The following is an 18,269-nucleotide window of genomic DNA, read 5'->3' as shown; positions in this document are numbered from 1 at the left end:
ACATGTGATTGTAAATGGATTCGAACATTTCTGGTCCCTGTTTCAAACGTTTCGGTCAGGCTTTTCTTTACAAGGAAGAATGTCGTGCCTGGTTATCAATCCTTTTCTTCTCAAAAAGGTTGCTTGAGACAATGCTAAAACACAGTCAGGACCTTGGTCAAGTATAAAAGGTCTACCTCTGCTCTCCCGAAGTATGTTCAAGGATTGCAAAATTAGCTTCATCATCGATCATATTGTTTCTGAAATAATCCTCTGAGGGATCCACCGAGAGCTCCTCGCTACCAATGTTGACCACTGGTAGTATTTCCTGATGTTCATCTAGTCGTGGTCCTCTATCGTTTTCCAAGCTTTCTGGAAATGAAGTGATATTTCTATAGAATACAACAAACTAGTTTCAACGCTCATCAAAATTCCAGATTGCCTCTGAAAGGTGATCTTCCAGTTCCAACATCCTCCCTCTGCAGCAAATCAGTTGTAGACTTGAAACAAACAGACGAAGATACGGTTTTGAAGTTTGCTGATCATCGTCATACATGTATATATCATGAATCATAGTCTCTTTGGCATCGTCGATATTCTGTCCCTGCAAAGAGACCATTGGCTTGATTCACAAGGACAATTACTCTTTTTGTATGCCTTTATATCCTTCGTTTTCTGTTGTTTCTGTGTTTGGCGGGGAGCTTCGTACGATACAGCACCTTGATCGCAAAAGTTAGGACATGAACCAATGTTAACATCTCATTTACCCGTCTCAATGTTGCGAAAGAATACTCTTCCGTCTTGATGCATTTCTCTAACCTGTACTCTCGGTTCAGTCTAATTCAAGACATTGAGAGATTCAACCCATCCGTTTGCAACATCTGCAATATCTTGTGCTGTTGTACTCTCTAAAGCTGCGGTTACCTGATCCTTAGCATTGGTATCTGCACGTGATTCTCATAAAGCCTGTTCAACACGCAGGAGCATACGTTGCAACAAGAATGATCTCTGATTTGCACTTTTTGTATCCTTTTCAGTGCTTTTGGCAGGTGTCAAACAAGTCTGCAGTCCTGCAGATGGGAAAACCTTTGCATTCCAGTTACCATCGGCTTTCCCATGGCGTGTATTCTTGAAACGGTGGGTAAGAGAATGTCATTCAAACTTTTGGATTTGCAACCTCTCTTCAGGTGTGCGAACGTGTCGATTCACGATGGGATCACTGTGATGTGCATTCGTTCAGAGCGAGACAGGAAGGCACACAGGTCATACCGCCTTTCAGAGTTCATCTTTACACGACTGTAAAGGTTTGCCTGTAAATGAAAGCAAGACACTTGGCTCTGCAAAATATATGACTATCGACGTCGACCATTGACTTGCAAACATGTTGATTTGGGAAGACAGCTTACAGACGAACTGATCAATATAGTGGGTATGAGTGAAGGGGCAAATCTGCTTCCCTATACATGTTCATGTCCATGTTCTATGTATTCTCCTTGACCGCTCTCTCCGTTGTAAACATGAAAACAATGCATTTCCTACACGCACCTTCCTGCCATGTCTGCATGCTATGATATCCAACTGCCCTCGTTCTATCTTCAGCTTTGTTCTAGCCTCGTTTCCGTCCTCTTTGCCCTCCTCCTCCTCCTCTCTTACCGCCACCGCGATGCAAACCAACAGTCGCAACGAAGCCATTGCAACTGTTCTGAATCACAGCTCCCAACCCACCCATCTTTTAAGACACCCCTGCTAATTCCAGTCTACCACCCTCCATTCAGACCACACAATTTTGTATCTTGGTACCCCTACCTACTTTTTTGAAATGCACACCACCACTACCCACCCCACTTGGCATTTTTGCACGGCCCTGTGCCTTGTGTCGCTGACAAGCCTCGTTGCCTTTCACCGCTAGAGCATGGCGTCAGTATTCAGCCTCCTCAAGCAGATACCTCCAGCTCTCCTATCATCGTTTCACCTCCATGGATCCGCTTTCTCACACTGATCACTGCAGCCTCTCCGCTTTCTCCTACGAGGGTCCCCGTTTTCCTGCGACTGCTGTTACCCACTCCTCCTCCTCCAGCCTCCTGTATCAACTTTGATGATTTTATTGCACTCATAAGATTAATACGAGCTAAATCCTCCAAAACCAAGAATTCCCTTGCTCTGCACCAACATTCACTTCTTCCTCCCCTCGCCCCCCTCACCTCACCTCTTCCCTCGCCTTCCTTCGTGCTAGAAGCCTCAGCCATGGCGTGCCACCTGCGCAGGTCTGACCAGGCGAGTCCTATGGCGGCTCATAGGATGGCGTTACCTCTGCCATCGAAGATGACTCATCATCGTCGCCCTCGTCCTGTAGAGACCAACTGAGCGAGGCAGCCAAGGGGGAAGGGAGACCTGCAGCTCTTGGAAGGTGACGGGATGGATGCAGTCCAGGGGCAGCTGGAGCTCAAGTCAGGCAAGGGACGATGAAGATGGAGATGTAGTCAGCTGCTGAGCCTTCCTTTCACCTGCTACTCCCTCTTCCTTCCCTCCTCCCTCCCTTCTCCTCTCCCTCCTCCTTCCCCTCCCCCTTCAGTCCTCCTCCCCCTCCTCGAGTTTGTGGCGGATCGTTATTTTAGTCAATTGAGGGGTACCGTGAGGGGAGGGGGAGCAGCAGCGGGGAGTAGGAGGCAGTAGCAGTGGATGTTGCAGTCACAGCCTCATGGAGAGGGAGGGGAAGGGATGGGGGAGGAGGAGGATCTTGTTACTGATCCTCCAGCGAGGAAGAGAAGCAAGTGCGCAGCTGCAGGACGGCCTCCTGAAGGATTCCCAGCGGGCAGGAAACCTGCCGAGCAAGAGCATGCAGGCGCACGAGCTCTAGGTCAAGGATGGCACTTCATGAAGCCGCCGACGGAAAAGGACGTGCGAGGGAATCGGAGGAGCAGGAAAGCTCTGGACGCTCCTGCGCGCCCATTCGACTACCTTGTGGTGAGCAGCTCATGACAGGAAGGGGGGGAGGGGGGGCGGGGGGGGGCGTGAGGTCAGGGAGTTGACACGATGGCGATCAGGTTCTGGACTTCGAATGGACGTGTGACAACAAGTGTGTCAGGAAGGGATGCTCCTTCATCGCTGACAGCTCCTCCTCGCAGAAAGAAGCTTGAGCCACTGGAAATCATCGAGTTCCCCTCTGTCCTAGTCCGCACCTCCTTTCCTCCCAAGATCGTCTCTGAGTTTCAAGTATGCATCTACCTGTGTGCCTTGAAGTTTCTCACACCTTTGTGTTTGTTCTCCGCATCGCATCCCTTATCTGGTCTGATTTCTTTCTTCTTCGTCAAGGTTTACTGCAAACCCCGCGTCAACCCCAGGTTGACAGATTTCTGCAAGGAGCTAACAGCCATCAGCCAGGCAAGCTTGTCTCTCTGCTCCTCTACCTCTGTATGTTGTTTCTCAGACACGACCCGCAGGAAATGGTCGATGCTGGAGTCCATCTCGAAGACGCCATCGAGATGCACCGGCAGTGGCTGGAACAGCATGGTGCGATGAGTGCTGTGACGTTTCAGACCCTCAGGTCTCATCGCTCGTCAGGTTTGCTACCGGCAGAGGGGGCAGCGTCTTCCACCTTCACGTTTGTCACGTGGTCGGATGCAGACATCATGTTTGCGCTGCATTCAGAGTTTTCACGGTTCGTCCACTGGGCAGGAGTGACACATGAATCCTTTCTCACTTGTCGGGGTCTTCAGCTTGAAGATTGCACGCCCATCCTACTTCAACAACTGGATCAATCTCAAGGTCTCTCTACCGTCCCTCCCGCACTCCCTGCTGAGCAGGCAGCAGCTACTGTACAAGAGTCACTTCAAGAAGGATGCTGTGGGAGGACTGCAGGTGACTCTAGTGCTCTGCTGTGCAGCCTCATGCCGATAGGACCGTCAGGCCTGCGTGGAGAGGCTCGGGATCTCGTTCCAAGGAAGAGCTCATAGGTAGCAAGAAGGAGAGGGGAGGATGCTGACTGCAGCGCCAGTGGGCTCGTAGACTCGCGCAACACTGCTGCGATCGTCATGAAGATGCTCAACGAGGTTTGTGCTCGCCTCAGTGTTGAGTCTGTCTGTCTCATGGCCATGATCGTGTTCAGGGCTTCCAGTTCCTCAGAAACACGCGCGGCTTCGGTCCCAACGGTCAAGTATGGGGCAGCAAGAGCGGCAAGCCAACTTGACAAGCACATCAGCCTGCGGCACTGAAGTATCCCGTGCTTGAGGAAGCCTTGGAACGGGGCGGACCCGGATGCACCTGATGAGAATTTAATTAAGTGAATCTTTACTCTACTGGTAAACGGTGCATGGTACAGAAGATCCGACTGTGAACCCACACATACCTAGGGGAGCTGAAGGACAGCAACATACATCTACACCCTCAGCTATACGCTCATGTAACGGACGTGAAGGCAGCGCTCCTCCCCGACATGCCCATCGCCGATGCGGACAAGAGGAGGAGGCTGCAGCGGGAGCTCAAGAGCAAGCAGCGGAGCGAGCAGAAGCTCCTGATGAGCAAGCTCGACCTCATGGTACCCCCGTCCTCCCCCGCCATCGACCCCGCGAACCAACAAAAGCAGCGCCCCGCCCTCAACCTCCTCCATGACCTCGTCGCCTACTTGCGCTCCTGCGACGAAAGGCAGCGAGCGCAGGAACAAAAGCGAGCGATCTACACCGATATGATGAGCTGCATGCTGCTGAGTCGACGGGAGAGGATCATTCTCGCTGACATACCCAGCTGGACAATACGGGACGTGAGCCTAGCGGTACATGGCGATTACGAGGGTTCGTGCTTCGGGGGGAGGCTGGTAAGCTTGCATGGAGAGGGGGGAGGGAGGCGGGGTGAATGAGTCGATCGTAGGTAGGGCAGTGCATGCTCCATCTTGTGAGCATGCAGGACATGGACGCGCTCAGAGGCATCGCTCGACAGGCTTGGGATGTGACGTGCCCGCCTGAGTTCCAGGTGGACGAGGTTGTGAGCATGCGGCTGCTGGAGGGAGGGAGGATGAGGATGGAGCGCTTCCGGCTACTAGGAGTGGTGAGGAAGGACGTCTGCATGTCCATCATCTATCCGGAGCCTCTGGGGCCCGACAGCGCCGAGATCGAGCTGAAGCATTTGGACTTCCGCAGACTGGGAGGGGTCGTGACGTTTGATCAAGAGAGCCCCTCTTCTCCTTTGCTTGCCGACCGAGCGATGAAGCTAGTGTCGGGGAGGTTGTTGCTGATGATGATGATGATGCTCGTGTGGAGACACTGAGATGACTTGCTACAGCTCCCATGGGATGATGTCTGTTCTGGCGAGCAGGATGGGCACTTGCGACACGTCGAGAGGGCTGATGGAGAAGATGGCGGCGAAGTCGAACTCGACGTTTGGTAGAGACATGCGATGTGTGAGTGAGAGACGACGATCGCTGACAGTCTTGTCTATTATCTGTCACTGCAGAGGGCATGACGAAGCAGCTGTTTTCAATCGTCACAAGTCATCTTGAGAGCCATCTTTTGCTTGATTTTGACAGTGAGGCCGCACATTGCCCTGTGAGATTGCTTGGGCATGCACGTTTCCGCCTTCCTCAGGTCTTTGCACTCATCGTCTTTGTCGTCATCTTCTTCTCACTCCTCTTCTTCACTTGTGCCGGATGCGCCAGTTCCTGGGAGGCTTCAAGACCCGCTGGATGCGCACGTTCAAGGCGACCCTGAACGGCTCAGAGATCAAAGAGCTCAGCGGTACGCGAGGAAGCGAGGAGGCGCTGGTCGCTGAGAAGAAAGTTGCAGACAGCAGGCAGCAGGTGGTCGGGTACGCGCACGGAGACAGGAGGACGTTGGGGTGTCATGTGACGTTCCTTTATTTCTGGAGGAAGACAGGGTGAGGGGAGGGAGTGAAATGAGGAAAGCAGCTTGACGGTGGTCGGGACAGGATATGCTTTCATACTCGTAACTTCATTTTTACTTCCTTTGGCGTGCCGAACTTTGGAGAGGTAAATACACGGACATCCTTCGGACATTGCTATATTTTGACACTGACGGACTTTGTTGAGCAGGTGCTGATATTTTGTTACTTGACGATGGTTTGCTGACTCGTAGACTATGCTTTTTTTTGGGGGACCACACTGTAACATTTACACAAACTCGACTTGCATTGGAACTTGAAGGTCTTCTCAAACGCACTTGAGGTAAATTACTGGTAGAATTAGTCCTGTGATCCTGCTGGCTTGTCACGCCTTCCTGGCGCGAAGTGACTCGAGTACAACCGTGGGACTTTGTTGGCTGACTCGTGGGACTTTTTCCAGGAGCCCTACAGGTTTTCGTACCTGATGAAGAGAACGGAGGACTCGGAAGTCGACCGGACGCTGGTCAGTGAGTTTCTTGCTGCCGATCAGTGGCCCTCAGCCATGGACTCCCATGTGATGGTCTAGCCTGAGCGGCGCCGGTCCGACCGTCGGCCGGAGATCCGGCGTCAGGCGTGACTGGCCGGGCCGGGCCCCGGTCACGGTCCGGTCCAAGTCACTGTACATCATAGTACTACGGTAGTCGATACCGCAAGGCGATAATTCTGTACAAATGTTTATAAAATTCAGCGGCACTAGTAGTGGAATAATATTCATTTCGTCTTTTGAATTTGAAACTGCAGTGATTTTGAATTCAGAACTGCACTTACAAATCTGAAATTTCAAGTAGGCGTGCTCATATCATCACCCGATCTGCTTGCCGACTAGCCACAGCCGTCTACCGCTCACTCTCCCTCCTCCCTAGTGGTGCCCTACAGTATCCCATCATCCTTTCACTCTCCCTCCTCCTTCTCACTCCTCCCCCTTCCCCTCCTCCCTCTGTCTCCCCCCTGTCACCTGTTTCCTCCTTCCCTCTTCCCCAACCTCCCTGCGTCTTCTCCCACTCTTTGCCTTGCTACATCCTCCTTGTCTTTCCCCCCTTCCACCCCCCCTCCAACACACACACACACACACACACACACACACACACACACACACACACACACACATTCCCATTCGAGAGTTTTGAACCTCCCTCTATAGGAAGCACGTACCTCACTGAAACAGCCATCGCTCCCTCCACCATCACATCAGCCTCCTCCTGTTTCTTTCTCCTTCATCGTGTTGTTTTCACTCTTCACTCTCTTCCTACCCCCTCATCCTATCTACAAGTGTTGTGATCGATGTCGCCCATCTCTGTCACATTATCCTGCTGGTTCTGTCTACTTCTCCTACCTGGAAACTGCCATTACAACGTTGGCAACAAGCCGCAGGCTCGCGTTCCTACGTACAGAGACTCCTTGGGGTGAGAGACGGAGGAGCTGACTCGATCTCATTGATCTTGACAGCCTGCCGCGGCTGGTGCGCGACGATCCTGACTTCACGAAGAAGCGTTACGGATTGAAAGGGATCTCTGTCGTTGACTGGGACAAGGAGGTCGATTCTCAATGCGAGGTCAGGCGTGCGAACAGGAGGGCCTGACTTGATGGCCCACTGACGTGGCTCGTCCCCCCGCAGGAGATCTCAGACCTGCCCCCGGAGTCGTCGCAGCCCGAGGACGTAACCTTCAAGTAGCATGACACTTCCCCCTCCCCCTCTCACGGTTGAGCAGCGTCTGGAGAGCCTTCGGCCACGCTCACAAAAGGTGGTGAGAGACTTTGAGTGGCCGGCGGGTTGACGTATGGTGCTTCAGCGGTGCGATAGACCTGGAGGATCCGGGAAGACTGATGTGAGGGTTGTGCCTCGACTGATGGGTTGTGATCTCGTGCCGCCAGGGACTTGGACATCGAGAGTTGGTTCTTTGACAAGTGGACGGCGCATGGGAACCAGGTTGAGGAGGATCGGCAGCTCCTGTTGGAGGAGGACTCATGACGCGGCAGGAGGATGTGCGGGAGTGGATGGACAAGAATGCGACCAAGCATGAGGAATGGAAGAGAGTAGCATCAGCAGGTTCCCCAGCGTGCTTCTCAACCTTACTGGCGCTGACGTCCCTGCAGGTGTGAAGCCGAAGTCGCGCCATGATGGTAAGAGTGCGAAGAGAAACAAAGATCAGCGTCAGCATCATGTGAGCACGAGAATGGTTGACATCATGCGCTCTCTAACTATCTCCGATCCCACAGAAAGCCAAGGGTTCAGATATTTCAAGGATTCGACGGAAACTGTTTGCTGATTAGCAACGCCGACCACTTTGTGCTGTTGTAGTTTGTTCTCTCCTTAAAGTTACCTCCTGTCCCTAGCTCCAATGGAATCTTACTCCGTCCATCTCTTGCTTCCCACCAGTCCCTTGTTACAACACCGGCAGGCGCTGAAGCAGCTTCGATCGTTCCACAACTGAATCGTTGTCGAGAAACACGCTGCAAGCAACAACAGCCGTCATCCTCCTCCTCCATCTCATTTCTTAGCAACCTGAACAGAGATCTTGAGAGGGCCTCTGATTGTATCTCTCCTTTGTCCTTCCCGTCAATCTCAGTCACAAGATTTCCATTCTGCAAGCATGTCATGCGAGCCCCCTCCCTCCCTCCTGTGTTCCTTCACTTGCCTGCAGACGAGAGAATGTCAAGACAGTCCCAGCTGCCAGCGAGCTCATGTCAAATTGCTTCTCGAAGGCTGACATGTCTCCTGCAGTCGAGGCCTTGCTCCCACCAGTTAGCCCCCATCTCCCTTCCGGCTCGTCCTACCTCGTCCCTGGCGAAGAGCTTCAGGCGGGGCTGCACGGCCTCCTTGAGGGCTCCTCCCATCTGATCCCCCGTGACGCTCCTCACCATCGTGAGTCTGAGCGACGACTGGACGGGATGCTCCATGAGATACTTGTACCTGTGCACGGGTGTCAGTTTTCCAACACGAGGCCGCGTCTCCTCTGCCCGACATGTCGTTCGGCTCCTTTCCCTTCAGCTCTTCGACGACGCCTGGCTCCGTGTAGACACCGACAGCATACACCTGCAAGCCATGGCCTCATCCTCCTCTGCCGCCATGTCGGATGGCCAAGTTACCTGCACATTCACGAAGAGGATTTTCTTGACCCTGACGGTCGCACCGAGGAGGACGAGCGAGCTCTTCTCTCCTGGGATGTCCAGAGGGAACTTCACAGATGTCGCTTCCTCTACGAAATGATCCTCTCCCGCCATCGCCACCGCCGCCACCATCGCTATCAGCAAAATCCGCCACGCACGCATTTTCCCTCCGAATCAGAGTCCAACAGAGGGGGTGGGGTATTTTTGTAGGGGGTCCTTCAATTATCTTTCACTATCAAAGAAGAGAGAAGGGGGGTAGGGTGATATAGTATGGGAGGGGTACTGCTTCCCTTGAGTATTCTAGGGATCAGGACGCAGGTTCAGTCTTGGCGGCTTGTCGGCGGCGCTTGATGAAGATGTCGACATGCTCCTTGACCTGAGCCTGAAGCCTCGGCTGCTCCAGCGCTTCTACTGTGCAGTCGCTCCCGAGCGATCGCTGACATCGCACCATCACGAGTGCCCAGAGAGAGGGAGACAAGACAGGTAGACAAGAGAGGGAGACAAGACAGGGAAGGAAGGGGGAGAGGGGAGGAGAGAGTCTCACCTTGTGACCTGATCCTGGGAGCAGCTCATGTACCAGTCGCCGAGCAATCGTCTTGAACTCATCCTTATCCCTGCGGTTGCCAGGACATGAGAACAAGCGGAGAGCGAGGAAGGAGAGAAAGAGAGGAGACGTACAGCAGGAACGTGCACTCTGGCTCCTTCTTCTTGAAGCTCAGCCACTTGCAAACAATAGGCCCGAGGACAGTCTTGATCTCCTCCATCTTCCGTGCACCATGATCGCCGCGAGAGGAAGAAGACCTCTGCACAAGACACGTGAGGGTCTGAGAACGAGAGCTGCTTGCTCGGTCGCGTCCTCCTCTCTTTTCACCTTGGCTGTGCTCGGGTTTCTTGCCTTGAGGTCTCTGTCTGTTGTGTCGATGGAGGAGTGAGCAGAGTTGGCAGCTGCCAGCTGGGAGGAGGCAGCAGTGCCCTCTGCAGTCTGTGACTGAGGAGTCTGCGCGTTTGCCGGCCCTACAGGGGGAGGATCTGCAGGAGAAACTCAGTGCCGTGGAGTGAGAGTGGAGAAATCGGCATGTATCTCGACTATGGGAAGAAGGAGGAGGGGGGGGGGAAGGGGGTTGAAGAGGTGGTGGAGGTGGTGGAGGTGGGGGCGGAGGTGGGAAAGGGCAATGGGAGGGAGACAAGGAGGGAAGGAGGGAAGTTGAGGTAAAGTGATACCGCCAGAAACTGTGGTGCCTTGCTCAGCAAGAGACTGATGCTGCCTTGAAGAGATATCCTGCCTCCCAAGTCAACGGCAACGAACAAGTCAAGGGGAGGAAAGAAGGCCAACTGACAACTCACTGGGGTTGGAGTATTTACATTCGCAGGTAAGGGAGTAGCAGCAGGCAACGGCGCCTCCTGCCCCCCTTCAGAGGCATTGTAGTAGTTGGAGTAGCTCGCAGAACTGACTGTGTCGCCTCCTACCCAGCCAGAGGGTGTATCTCCAGAAGGAACGCCATTCATCGAATATACAGGAGGAGGATGCTGTGGGGGAGGGAGGGAAGCAGGGGGATACGAAGGAGGGAGGGAGGGGGTGGGGAAGTGGGAAGGAGGTGGAAGGGGCGGCTGATAATGCTGCGGATACGGATATTGCTGTGTGAGGTACTGTTGCTGATGCATCTGATATTGCTGATACTGGTCATGTTGTTGCAGCTGTTGTTGTTGTTGCAGTTGTTGTTGTTGCAGTTGTTGCTGCTTCTTCTCTCTCTCAAGCGCTTCAACCTTTCTCTGCATCTCTTCGAGTTTTGCCTTAAGGGCCTCACTCCCTTCACCATCATGACCCCCTGGCTTCGACTCCGACCGGCCGCTCCTCATCGGGTGCTCCAGCGAGTCGAGATGCCGTATCGCGGCGTCTCGCCGTCGGAAGGCTCGTTCAATCAGCTCCACCGGGGTGTTGAAGCGCTTCTGAAAGGCCTCAGACAAGGGCAGGTCATGCGTCCTCGAGTATTCATAGGCCTCTTCGACCTGGTCATCGTTGACCAGCCCCCAGTGCTTCAAGATCTCCGCCAGCGACATGGCCTTCCCGTCCCTTATCAGATAATCGTCTCTCACCTCATCCCTGCTGGGCCCCCTGGTGGGCTGCCTCCTGTGGTAGCTGCTTGTCGAGCGCTCACTCATGGGATGGTGAAAAGTGGTGCTGGAGGACGTCGGGATCTTCATCGAGAGCAGAGCATCATGCAAACCCATGGACGGCTTCTCTTCCTTACTCTTACCCATGGACGGCTTCTCTTCCTTACCCACTTCCAAGGCGCTTCCTGTCTCGTTGCTCTCCTTGCTGGCATCTGACCTCCCCATGTCCCACCGAGATCTTCGCTTCTTTGTGCCTGCCTCATTCTCCTCATCACCTTTCACCCCAAGGCTCTGAACTGCCTCCCTCTTCTCCTGCTGGGGCAGCCCAACAGGCTGTGAGGACTCAGACTCCTGGTCTTTGCTCGCAGTGCACTTGTCCTGATCAGCAGCAGCAGCAGCCACAGCAGCAGCGGCGGCAGAAACAGTTTCGCCCTTGCACTCCTCAGCTCGTCCGAGATCCTTCGCGTCCTTATGAGCAGTCGTCGTAGTCTCCTCCTGATGCACCTCCATCACAGCTTCATCAGTCGCCAACTTGCACTCCCGCTGCCTTGCAAGCTCCACCACGTCCTCCACGTACTGTCGAAAGGGAATTTCCTTCTGCTGCTTTCCCCGTGTATCACAATGGTTCTCGATGCCCTTGTCTCCGACGTGAGTTTCGCCGTAGTCAAGCGTGATCTCCGAGTCCTTCTTGATGTCCTTAAGAGCAAACAGCCCCACTCGCTTCTCCCCAAACACATTCCAGATCTGCAACTCGCAGTTTGGGGTAGAGGAATGATTCGCGAACCGCGAGAGCGAGGATTTCTCAGTCAGGTCTAGGTACAGCATCTCCTCTCCCACCTGCTCCCTGTCAAGGGAGATCAGGAAGTGAGAGCCTGACGTCTTGGCTGCCGCCCTCCTCTTTGGCGTTTGCAGCCGTGAAGCACATTCAGCAAGGGTCAGCACCTCTCCCAGGACTTCCTCCAGCATCCGCCCCTTGCTCACGTCCTCCAGAGTCTTGAGGGCCCAGCCCTTGTTGGGGTGGTTGAACACGCCGAGTCGGATGGCCCGCTGGAACGGCTTCACCACCTGCCCCTTCACGTTGGCCCTGAACAGGATGTTGGTACAGTTCTCCCCGCAAGGGCAAGTCTCCGCGTTGCACTGTACCCGGAGCTTCCGGTTCCCGCAGTCGGCCTTGCATCCTCCTGTCCCTTCCACGTAGAAGCAAGCGCACTCTGGCGGCTCCGTGAAGTTGGAAGGAGCTTCCCCCGGGTACTCGTTCTCCTGCAGCCGCACAAAGTAGGACGGCCGGAGCTGAGCGTTCTCCGACATGAACGCCGGGGCCATTCTCGGCATCTGGTCCTCGCTACTGCCGTCATCGTCCCCATGGGAGGTCTTGGCCTTCTTCCTCCCTCTTCCTTTCTTGTCACCGGTTGGATCTGCCTCGATGCTCCTGCCCCCCACCGCTGCAAGCTGCTCCTGCTGTTCCAGCCGCTCCTTGAGGTCCTCTGAGAGTACTTTGATATTGTCGCTGAAGGCGAATTCAGCCGCCTTGACGTCCTGGATCTCTCGCAGCTCAGAGACGTCTCTGTACATCTTACAGATCATCGTGTCGAAGTCCGCGTCTCTCACTAGCTTCCTCTGGCTGGCCACTGGCGTGCGGCAAGAAGGGCATTCTCGCTTGCTGTGCCTCAAGCATTGTGTGATGCAGTCGGCACAGAAGCGGTGGAGACAGTCCGTAATGATCGTCGTCTCGCTGATGATGTTCATGCAGATCGCGCAGGTGAAGTCGCTGTCTATTACCTTCCTTGGGATTCTGACAGTAGCGTTGGGAACCGCTTCCCTCACAGGCCGCAACATGTCGGCGAGAGAGCATCCTTGGGGAACCACAATCTTCTTGAGAGGCTTGGCGGGCTTCTTCGATGTCTTCTCCTTCTTCTTGCTACTCTTCCCACTGGTCTCCATGCAGTCGCCATGGCGGACACTTCCGCAGATCCCGCATGGCATTCCCGCCGTCGCCCTCACCACCCTAGCTAGAGTGACTTGGTGTTGGTGGGTGGGTCAGAGAAACGAGGTGGGGTAATGAACTTGGATGGGTTGGGGTACTGTTTGAATGGGGACTTTGATAGCAGCACATAATGAATTTATAGGGTAGGGGTTGGCTGTGAACATGGTGAGGTTACTAATGAGGGGGTACATCTCGAAGACTGACCGGTCAGTCGGGGTAGGGTACAAGGCTTGTAACTAGAGGGCGAAATGGCTGCGGCGACAGGAAGGCTTGTTTGCGCTTGAGAGAGGCGAATGAGGAGAACAGATTGAGAGAGGAGAGGAGAGGAGAGGAGAGGAGAAGGGAAAGCAGCTGTAGTGAGGGTTGAGAGGAGGAGAAGATGAGATTGTTGCTGTGTTAGCTTCTCGCGCTTGCAGCCATGAGCAACGCAGCTGGCCTTGAAGGTCGACGTCGGCAAGTATGGGAACGGGTCGTCTCCTTGCAGCAACGAAAGCTGCCATTGTCGCAATCCTCTCCGTTCCCAAAAGGCACATCTGAGGTTCAACGGAAGGCGTTGAATGCGCTGCTGGCCGAGGCCCTTCCCGCCCTTGCAGATGAGGTGGCGAGGGATGAGCAGCTCCAAGATGAGATCCTCGACGTGCTGTCCGAGATTGTCGATGGCAACCTGACCTCTCAAGCTTTCTTCAAGGTGCTTGCTCTCTCGTGCTCGCTCACCAGCAGTCTCGCGGCCATCTGACTGCTCCGCAGTGCCTTGAAAGGGAGTGTAAAACCAAAATGCAGAAGTTCGATGCCAAGGCCTGGAGGTCCGGCATGATTTCCTTGCTGGATGAGTTTTGCCGCAAGGACTCGTTTGTCTACCCGGAAATCAAGTACCTTGCCGACTCTGACGACACTGAGGCGCCTGCGAATAGCTCCGAGCAAGCGTCGCATCGGGAGCTGTCCAATCAATCGAGGTGAAGAGGCTGTTTAAAGCTCAGGGGCTCATCGTCTGTTGTAAATTGCGCAGCTGTAAATGTAATAGTTGAAAACACACATTTGAATGAAAATCTAAATCATTCTTTATGTCAAGAACTTTAAATCTTGTTAACAATTATCGAAATCGTCCAGGTTACACAAGGACCGTATGATAACATTTGACTCAATCGTACATGGATGCAACATAAGCAAATCTTAAGAGGAAGTAAAGTTGACAGGATCAGAGTAGAGCTCAAACACATTTCAAAATCGTTCTCGAAACTTTGACTCCTGATGAACAGCAGGGGTCAGTGGCCGTGGCAAATGTCACACTGGCAAGCGTAACAGTCAACCTGCTCGATGAATCGATCGTATCGCACTTTGTGTCTTTGTAGCTTTTGAAGTCGGATCGCGTCATCTTCTGCCTCCTTACTGCGAAGCTAGTTCGAGTTCAGAAGCCAAGAGAGCCAGCAACCATTTCATGGACCCACCCTCTCGGCAAAATCCGTATATCGCGCGTTCTGTTTGTTCACCACCTCAATCCTCCTCGAAGCTTCTGCCATTCTCTTTTCTTCAAGCTGCAATGCAAGCTAAAATTTAGCAAAATTGCAGCATGCCAATAAAGTTCCCTCACATTGTTAGCAAACTCGTGGTATCTTTCAACCCGTTTCTGATGAACGTCAGTTCGAAAATATTCCTCCTCCCATTTCTTCTCTTCGGACTGTAGCGTGAATGTTAGCAACACCACACTTGAAACCAAACACAAGATGAAACAAAAAAGTATCCTTCTTACCATTCGAACTCTTTGCTCTCGTTCAAAACTATCTTGCTGCCTCCGAGCTAAGCGTTGCTGCTCGATATGAGGGCTGATGTGAAATTTGATCTTTTCGTAGGTGCTCCTTTTCTTGGGATCTTGGTTGTACGCGTGCAAGTCCTGGAGACAGCAATTTTCAGTCATGCACATGAGAGAGTGAGTATGCATACCTGACTTGACGACTCAAAGTAGTCTCGGTTGGCAACTATTTTCAATAATTTCTGCTCCTTTCTTGCATGATCCAAAGCCTCTTTCATTTCGTACTCCTGAAGCGCAAAAAAGATCATGAAGGGTTTACCAATGTGAGCAATACAGACCTTGAGGACGCGCTCCTGGTTCCTCCTTACTCTGTCCTGCCTGATTTGCTGCCTAGACAGGAAAATACTGTTGTCCTTCGCGCTGTCTTGGTAGACATCCCCGCCCTGCAAGTGAATGTTATGATCCAGAACTTAGCTTCAGCAGCGAGAATGGTTCATGCCTGTGCCTGTGCATTGATGTATCTACTGTCGTATCCATAGCTTGTGACATATCTGTCCGTGTCCCCTCGAAAGTGCGAGCGTTGTTCACTGGTAGGCTTGATCGCCTTCTCTAGATCTTCACTTGTTTTGAACGCCGTATTCTGCCCATATCGAGGAACTGCTTCATGTTGAAAGTTGTATCTGCCCTTCAGCTGATCTTGGAAGCTCAATGCATAGACTGATCGCTCGGGCGCGTCGCGCCTGCTGGTTAACGGCACGTACGCAGAGTCCTCAGGTTTGGTCCACCATTCTTTCCCCCTTCCATTCTTTCTCATCACTTGTCTTTCCGTGTGAAAACCACTCCCTCCTCCTCCTCCTCCTCCTCCTCCTCCTCCTCCTCCTCCTCCTCCTTCCCCAATTCTATTCGGCACCGCCAGCACAGGCAGGCGCAGTTGGGCCATGGGCGGCTCCAAGCCACCTCCTCCCACCCTACCCCTTCTTTACATTGCGAACTCAACAGTCGAATTCAACTACCCCTACCCTACCTGTACCACATTTGTCAAGGCCTCCACACCCTCCACATATCACCCTACCCTGTGAATACCATCCTACCCCACCCACACCACCCTACCCTGTTACATATTGTGTACCAACAAACTTCCCGGGACTGATGCTGCGCAACCGGGTACTGATCTTTAACTTAACTTTGAGTAAAGATGCGCCAGTGGACTCGGGACTCCGAGGGGACCGAGGCCCGGCCCGGGCGCGGTCCAGCGGTGAGCCGAGGCCGGGCCGGGCTGAGTGACTCACTGTCAGCGGCTGGCTCCTCCGAGCACTGAAAGTTAAGTACGGTAACCTGGCTCGGACGTTTTGCGACCGCCGGGGCCCGTGCCCCGGCCCGCGCGGCCGGATCAGTGCGCCGCCGGCCGGGCCCGGCCCGCCCGGCCGGTACGGTCCGATCCCAGCGGCCTGTGACCGTGACTCCAGCCGCCGCCGGCCCGCCGCCGTGAGCTTGCTACAGTCAACTTCACTGAGTCACTTGAAGTTCGGAAACCCATTCCCGGGACCGGGATCAGCGGCTGCCTGAGTCGGACGATGACGGCGGCGCGCGGGCCCGGCCGGCCCGGCCCGGCCCACGCCACACTGTGACTGACACGGTTCAACGGTTAGCTGTACTAGGGCCCACACTGATCGGACACGGTTAAGTTAGCTGTACTACCGTCCGTAAGCCGCGCCCGGCCCGGCCGGCAGTGTGACTTGCCGGCGGCTCATGGAAACAAGGCTAGTACACTTGCCGGCGGCTCATGGAAACAAGGCTAGTACGAGTGAGGATATGGGGCCCTTCCCCTATAGTATTCCGAAGTTCTACAGTACTCAGTAGACCATGCCAGGCTGATGGCCAAGCAGCGGCAGCCTGGGACACACGGCGGCGGCGAGGGACTGGAGGAGGAGGTGCAGCCGCTGTTCGAGGAATTCATCGCACAAGACCATCTCGATAACCAAGACGAGATCGTCAATGTTATGAAAGTAGGTCAGACCACTGGCAGCCTGAGTCTGCCGGACCTCCTCGTCACCGTGACGACGGGGCGCTATGGCGGGGAATCTAGGGGGTGCTGCATGCCATGGCAGGTTGTCACGAGAAAATTCAAATCAAAGTTTTGGCGGGCAAAGCTAAGTTGCCCCACACCATGGGCAGGCCCAGGCCTCCAGCCAAAAAAACATGCTCATCATGCCACAGACGAAGAGAGATGACCAGCATTCGAAAGTGGCATGGTGTGCCTTTGTGCACAACTTGTGTTGCAAGGTTAAAAAACCACAAGTATTGCAATAATCTTAAGCAGATCTTGCTCTCTAAATGGGATGATGCCTTGGTTTTCAAGCTGTTGGATTTCTTGCAATGTCGTTGCGAATTGTCCTGAGCAAACCGCACGACCGTGAAGCTTTCAATGCACGGGATGGATCTGATAATGATGTTGAGCCAGAAAATAGCACGCAGAAGAACAAACGAAAGCGAGTTTAGGCTAAATCAGGGCAATGGGATGAAAGGATTATCAGGTAATATGCAACGGTTCCGGGGATTGCGTAGCGTTGCTGGTTGCAAGTCGAAAAAAGAGAAAACGTGTTGTTAAAATATCGAATACTGCAACGATGACATTCGAATGATTGACACCATGATGAAGATCTCACAAATCCCTGATAGGCTCTGGTGGTTTCACGATTGTCATCATTGCACAGGCTGAGTTAATCACCCTTAAACCTGGTCGCCGCCCTTGCTGCCATGGCGATTTCCTGAAAAAAACCACTACCCCACCCCCACCAAATAAAGCTGTACCCCTGATATGTAAGGGAAACAAACCGGTACTAGAAGCTTTTAAGAGCTTAATTGCGATTTCCACCCACCCCTGAGGCACTGCACCCCCAACCCCTGTTCCTAGGCCTGAAAGTACCGTACCCAAAACTAACCCCAGCGACAATGAACAAGAACATGGCAAACACAGCGAAGAAGGAGGAGGTGCAGCTGTTCGAGGAATTCATCGCACAAGACCTTCTGGATAACCAAGACGAGATCGTCAACGTCCCAATCTCCTCCTTGCTCTCACGCTCTCACACCATTCATTGCTGTAAATATGTACATGATCTCTGCTACCTCGAAGAATAAATACACACTTAAAATCTCCTCCGGAGTCTCCTCCGTCACGCCTCCATCCCCTCCTTGCTAAATCCTTTCGCCCCATGTATCCTCTTTCACGCAATGCCTCCAATAGCACTCTCCTGCCCCAATCCCACTCGGGCTCTCGCACCTACTCAACTACTTGCTCCCACGCCGACTTTCCTGCGCATCCCTGCGCATACGAAAGCATCTCCATCAAGCAAGCCAGCATTCGTTCATCACACTCAGACAATGTCAAAGTAGACAAATGATCAACACAATCCTTCAGCTTCGCACTCCTCCTTGCACTCAAAACGTTGG

At 53.5% G+C, this 18,269-nt stretch overlaps 7 protein-coding genes across 7 annotated transcripts; 3 read left to right on the top strand and 4 right to left on the bottom strand.

Annotated features, from left to right (window-relative positions):
* Positions 1-2,853: 2,853 nt before the first annotated feature.
* On the top strand, positions 2,854-6,055 carry GUITHDRAFT_103781 (hypothetical protein; the record flags this gene model as incomplete). The annotated part of the gene is made up of 16 exons (XM_005837477.1): positions 2,854-2,943; positions 3,024-3,055; positions 3,105-3,192; positions 3,420-3,489; positions 3,541-3,637; positions 3,696-3,837; positions 3,886-3,932; positions 3,974-4,028; positions 4,085-4,127; positions 4,329-4,789; positions 4,879-5,195; positions 5,254-5,375; positions 5,425-5,516; positions 5,627-5,844; positions 5,896-5,956; positions 6,020-6,055. 16 exons carry the CDS (start codon positions 2,854-2,856, stop codon positions 6,053-6,055), a joined length of 1,971 nt encoding a protein of 656 aa, XP_005837534.1.
* Positions 6,056-7,149: 1,094 nt separating this feature from the next.
* Positions 7,150-8,139, top strand: GUITHDRAFT_103780 (hypothetical protein; the record flags this gene model as incomplete). The annotated part of the gene is made up of 9 exons (XM_005837476.1): positions 7,150-7,271; positions 7,315-7,420; positions 7,484-7,536; positions 7,578-7,613; positions 7,659-7,694; positions 7,741-7,795; positions 7,846-7,915; positions 7,963-8,030; positions 8,086-8,139. 9 exons carry the CDS (start codon positions 7,150-7,152, stop codon positions 8,137-8,139), a joined length of 600 nt encoding a protein of 199 aa, XP_005837533.1.
* Positions 8,140-8,189: 50 nt separating this feature from the next.
* On the bottom strand, positions 8,190-9,147 carry GUITHDRAFT_151184 (hypothetical protein; the record flags this gene model as incomplete). The annotated part of the gene is made up of 6 exons (XM_005837475.1): positions 8,956-9,147; positions 8,832-8,902; positions 8,644-8,779; positions 8,505-8,597; positions 8,440-8,451; positions 8,190-8,319 (listed from the first exon to the last, which is right to left on the bottom strand). Coding segments are annotated over exons 1-6 (595 nt in total), but the record flags the coding sequence as incomplete, so codon positions are not given.
* Positions 9,148-11,706: 2,559 nt separating this feature from the next.
* On the bottom strand, positions 11,707-12,396 carry GUITHDRAFT_66832 (hypothetical protein; the record flags this gene model as incomplete). Its single annotated transcript, XM_005837474.1, has 1 exon — positions 11,707-12,396. A coding segment is annotated over one exon (690 nt), but the record flags the coding sequence as incomplete, so codon positions are not given.
* Positions 12,397-12,573: 177 nt separating this feature from the next.
* GUITHDRAFT_66750 (hypothetical protein) lies at positions 12,574-12,924 on the bottom strand (the record flags this gene model as incomplete). Its single annotated transcript, XM_005837473.1, has 1 exon — positions 12,574-12,924. A coding segment is annotated over one exon (351 nt), but the record flags the coding sequence as incomplete, so codon positions are not given.
* A 566-nt stretch (positions 12,925-13,490) lies between these two features.
* GUITHDRAFT_135191 (hypothetical protein) lies at positions 13,491-14,029 on the top strand (the record flags this gene model as incomplete). The annotated part of the gene is made up of 2 exons (XM_005837472.1): positions 13,491-13,760; positions 13,820-14,029. 2 exons carry the CDS (start codon positions 13,491-13,493, stop codon positions 14,027-14,029), a joined length of 480 nt encoding a protein of 159 aa, XP_005837529.1.
* A 261-nt stretch (positions 14,030-14,290) lies between these two features.
* Positions 14,291-15,485, bottom strand: GUITHDRAFT_135190 (hypothetical protein; the record flags this gene model as incomplete). Its single annotated transcript, XM_005837471.1, has 8 exons — positions 14,291-14,317; positions 14,380-14,466; positions 14,518-14,604; positions 14,661-14,747; positions 14,820-14,960; positions 15,011-15,106; positions 15,158-15,262; positions 15,441-15,485. The coding sequence occupies 8 exons, from the start codon at positions 15,483-15,485 to the stop codon at positions 14,291-14,293; spliced, it is 675 nt and encodes a 224-aa protein (XP_005837528.1).
* Positions 15,486-18,269: the final 2,784 nt, after the last annotated feature.

Source organism: Guillardia theta (assembly GCF_000315625.1).
Source record: "Guillardia theta CCMP2712 unplaced genomic scaffold GUITHscaffold_14, whole genome shotgun sequence".
Lineage (NCBI taxonomy): Eukaryota > Cryptophyceae > Pyrenomonadales > Geminigeraceae > Guillardia > Guillardia theta.
This window is presented reverse-complemented; position numbering and strand designations above follow the sequence as displayed.